Source organism: Oncorhynchus clarkii, chromosome 5 (genome assembly GCF_045791955.1).
Source record: "Oncorhynchus clarkii lewisi isolate Uvic-CL-2024 chromosome 5, UVic_Ocla_1.0, whole genome shotgun sequence".
Lineage (NCBI taxonomy): Eukaryota > Metazoa > Chordata > Actinopteri > Salmoniformes > Salmonidae > Oncorhynchus > Oncorhynchus clarkii.
In genome coordinates this window covers 87,943,819-87,948,135 of record NC_092151.1, presented here as the reverse complement: position 1 = coordinate 87,948,135, position 4,317 = coordinate 87,943,819, and the positions used below count along the sequence as shown (strand labels likewise).

General features: G+C 45.4%; 1 protein-coding gene across 1 annotated transcript; it reads right to left on the bottom strand.

The window, feature by feature from the left end:
* Positions 1–357: 357 nt before the first annotated feature.
* Positions 358–1,059, bottom strand: LOC139409787 (arp2/3 complex-activating protein rickA-like). Its single transcript, XM_071155165.1, has one exon. It carries the CDS (start codon positions 1,057–1,059, stop codon positions 358–360), a length of 702 nt encoding a protein of 233 aa, XP_071011266.1.
* Positions 1,060–4,317: the final 3,258 nt, after the last annotated feature.

Genomic DNA, 4,317 nt, shown 5'->3' with positions numbered 1-4,317 from the left:
TATTAAAGAGGCTGTCAAGTCCTCTTGCTACAACAGCGATAACGCCATGATAATGTGGCCTCAAAATTGCCACAAACTGGCCTGCTTCATTTGTATGTGTTTATTAGATTGATTTGTGCCAGCCCTGGCTACACGATCACTCATGTCTTACTGCTGAGGCAGGAAATGGAACAGGGGTGGGCTTGGCAGATTGTGTGTACCTCCCTTGCAGCCTGCTCTGGTTAGCATCATGAGTTAATTGAGGTGGCATTTCTGGCTGGGTTTAGGGCCTGCTGTGCAAGTTATGGAAGGACGTGGCCAGGGATGGGAGGATGTGGCCAGGAATGGTAGGGTGTGCCCAGGAATGGGAGGGTGTGCCTAGGGATGGGAGGGTGTGGCCAGGGATGGGAGGATGTGGCCAGGAATGGGAGGGTGTGCCCAGGGATGGGAGGGTGTGTCCAGGGATGGGATGGTGTGCCCAGGGATGGGAGGGTGTGTCCAGGGATGGGAGGGTGTGGCCAGGGATGGGAGGATGTGCCCAGGGATGGGAGGGTGTGTCCAGGGATGGGAGGATGTGGCCAGGGATGGGAGGGTGTGGTCAGGGATGGGAGGGTGTGCCCAGGAATGGGAGGGTGTGGCCAGGGATGGGAGGGTGTGCCCAGGGATGGGAGGATGTGCCCAGGGATTGGAGGGTGTGCCCAGGGATGGGAGGATGTGGCCAGGAATGGGAGGGTGTGCCCAGGGATGGGAGGGTGTGGCCAGGGATGGGAGGATGTGGCCAGGAATGGGAGGGTGTGCCCGGGGATTAGAGGGTGTGTCCAGGGATGGGAGGGTGTGCCCAGGGATGGGAGGGTGTGCCCAGGAATGGGAGGGTGTGGCCAGGGATGGGAGGGTGTGCCCAGGGATGGGAGGGTGTGGCCAGGGATGGGAGGGTGTGCCCAGGGATGGGAGGGTGTGCCCAGGAATGGGAGGGTGTGGCCAGGGATGGGAGGGTGTGGTCAGAGATGGGAGGGTGTGCCCAGGGATGGGAGGGTGTGCCCAGGGATGGGAGGATGTGGCGATTAGAATCCTCTGTGGCATGTCATCTAATGATGAACAGCAAACCTGGTTTAAAAAAATGAATAAAGTAACACCTCAAAGCCCCTCTGTCATGTGACCTACTTGTGTGTACAGTTGAAGTCAGAAGTTTACATTATATTTCAACAACAATTTCTTATTTTCAATGACGGCCTAGGAACAGTGGGTTAACTGCCTGTTCAGGGGCAGAAAGATAGATTTGGACCTTGTCAGCTCAGGGATTTGAACTTGCAACCGTTCGGTTACTAGCCCAACACTCTAACCACTAGGCTACCCTGCCACCCCATTTATTAACTAAGCATTAAGGCCCGAAGGGGTGTGTTATTTGGCCAATCTACCATGAATAAGAGTAAGAGTTCTTATGCATGTTGCAACACGGAGTACCTGGACACACAGCCCTTAGCCGTGGTATATTGGCCATATTACATATACCTTAGCCAAATACATTTAAACTCAGTTAACAATTCCTGACATTTAATCCTAGTAAAAACTCCCCGTCTTGGGTCAGTTAGGATCGGCACTTTATTTTAACAACGTGAAAAGTCAGAGAGAATAGAGAGAATGATTTATTTCAGCTTTTATTTCTTTCATCACATTCCCAGTGGGTCAGAATACACTCAATTAGAGTTTGGTAGCATTGCCTTCAAATTGTTTAACTTGGGTCAAACGTTTCGGGTAGCCTTCTGCAAGCTTGCCACAATAAGTTGGGTGAATTTAGGCCCATTGCTCCTGACAGAGCTGGTGTAACTGAGTCAGGTTTGTAGGCTTCCTTGCTCGCACACACTTTTTCAGTTCTGCCCACACATTTTCTATAGGATTGAGGTCAGGGCTTTGTGATGGCCACTCCAATACCTTGACTTTGTTGTCCTTAAGCCATTTTGCCACAACTTTGGAAGTATGCCTGGGGTTACTGTCCATTTGGAAGACCCATTTGCGACCAAGCTTTTTCTTCCTGACTGATGTCTTGAGATGTTGCTTCAATATATCCACATAATTTTCCTATCTCATGATGCCATCTATTTTGTGACGCGCACCAGTCCCTCCTGCTGCAAAGCACCCCCACAACATGATGCTGCCACCCCTGTGCTTCACGGTTGGGATGGTGTTCTTCGGCTTTCAAGCCTCCCCCTTTTTCCTCCAAACATAACGATGGTCATTATGGCCAAAGAGTTCTATTTTTGTTTCAGCAGACCAGAGGACAATTCTCCAAAATGTACGATCTTTGTCCCCATGTGCAGTTGCAAACTGCAGTCTGGCTTTTTTATGGCGGTTTTGGATATAGATACAGATACTTTTGTACTTGTTTCCTCCAGCAACTTCACAAGGTCCTTTGCTGTTGTTCTGGGATGGATTCGTTCATCTCTAGGAGACAGAACGCGTCTCCTTCCTGAGCGATATAAGAGCTGTGTGGTCCCATGGTGTTTATACTTGCGTACTATTGTTTGTACAGATAAACTGGGTACCTTCAGGCATTTGGAAATTGTTCCCAAGAATGAACCAGACTTCTGGAGGTCTACAATGTTTTTCTGAGTTATTGGCTGATTTCTTTTCATTTTTCCATGATGTCAAGCAAAGAGGCACTGAGTTTGAAGGTATACATCCACAGGTACACCTCCAATTGACTCAAATTATGTCAATTAGCCTATCAGAAGCTTCTAAAGCTATGACATCATTTTCTGGATTTTTCCAAGCTGTTTAAAGGCACAGTCAACTTAGTGTATAAAAACTTCTGACCCATTGGAGTTGTAATACAGGGAATTATAAGTTTAATAATCTGTCTGTAAACAATTGCTGGAATTATTACTTGTGCCCTGCACAAAGTAGATGTCCTAACCGACTTGTCAAAACTATAGTTTGTTAACAAGACAATTGTGGAGTGGTTGAAAAACGAGTTTTAATGCCTCCAACCTAAGTGTATGTAAACTTCCAACTTCAACTGTATGTACTGACATGTACAGTATGTGTAACTGATAGATACACACACACCCACACTACATGTTAATGTTTATGTGTATGTTTATACTGACATGTACAGTATGTGTAACTGATAGATACACACACACCCACACTACATGTTAATGTTTATTTGTATGTTTGTACTGACATGTACAGTATGTGTAACTGATAGATACACACACACCCACACTACATGTTAATGTTTATTTGTATGTTTGTACTGACATGTACAGTATGTGTAACTGATAGATACACACACCCACTACATGTTAATGTTTATTTGTATGTTTGTACTGACATGTACAGTATGTGTAACTGATAGATACACACACACACACACTACATGTTAATGTTTATTTGTATGTATGTAAATTGCAAGTCTTTTGTCTGTCATGTCTTTTTCATTTTGCGTCGGCCCCCAGTAAGACCAGCTGTCGCCATTGACGTCTGCTAACGGAGATCCACTCACATCATGCCGAGCCAGTGAGGTTTTTTTTTTATCTTTCCCATCGTTTTACAATGTCATACATTGATATACACAATGCTTTACCCTGGCATCAAAATAAAGTACTTTAGTGTATATTGCAGCGAGCCTGATACAGAGGCCCTGATTTCCATATAAAGTCTGGTCTCTCTCTTCACTAAAGGAGAGGACAGAGAAACCATAATGTGCAGATTTTAAGTGGCTGCACTGTCTGAGCCTTATCACACCAGACATCAGCCAGACGCTAGCAATTTACATCCAATTTACATCGGAGCTAAATGCTCTTTACCTTCTCAATGTGTCATCTAATGGGCCTGAGCCTCCCATTGTCCAGACAGGAGAGGACGGTTACGTCCCTCAGATGCCCACAGAGTTACTGTACATCAATGCTGTCTATGGGCACCATACCGTACAATGCAGCCTAACACCAGGAATGAAGAATTATTAATACTATGTTCATTTGTATCATCAGGCTTTCCCTGGGGTGTGGTTGGGTTTCATTCATGTGATAGCTTTCGCTAAAGTAGCCAAAGCAATAGAAGTCAGGTTTCATTGAAGGGATTAGTTCAAAGTGGAGCTGGGGTACAAATGTTATCTGAGATATATCCTGAATCAGGAGACGTACACAGATTACAGCTTGCTTTGCAAGAAAATAAAACCCTTTCATTTGATAGTTAATTAAATGTGCAAATAAATGCTTGGAAACTTGAGCTGAGCAAATGCTGGCATGGTTTGATAAGAGCATGCTGCAATAATTTTCTTATCAATAGCTGCATGTTTGTGCTAATTGATATGATCATGTGGTGGATTTGAAAACATGT

What these genes read in the sequence shown, in the direction of transcription:
- LOC139409787 (XM_071155165.1), bottom strand. Translation starts at nt 1,059, where the DNA reads ATGCCACAGAGGATTCTAATCGCCACATCCTCCCATCCCTGGGCACAC.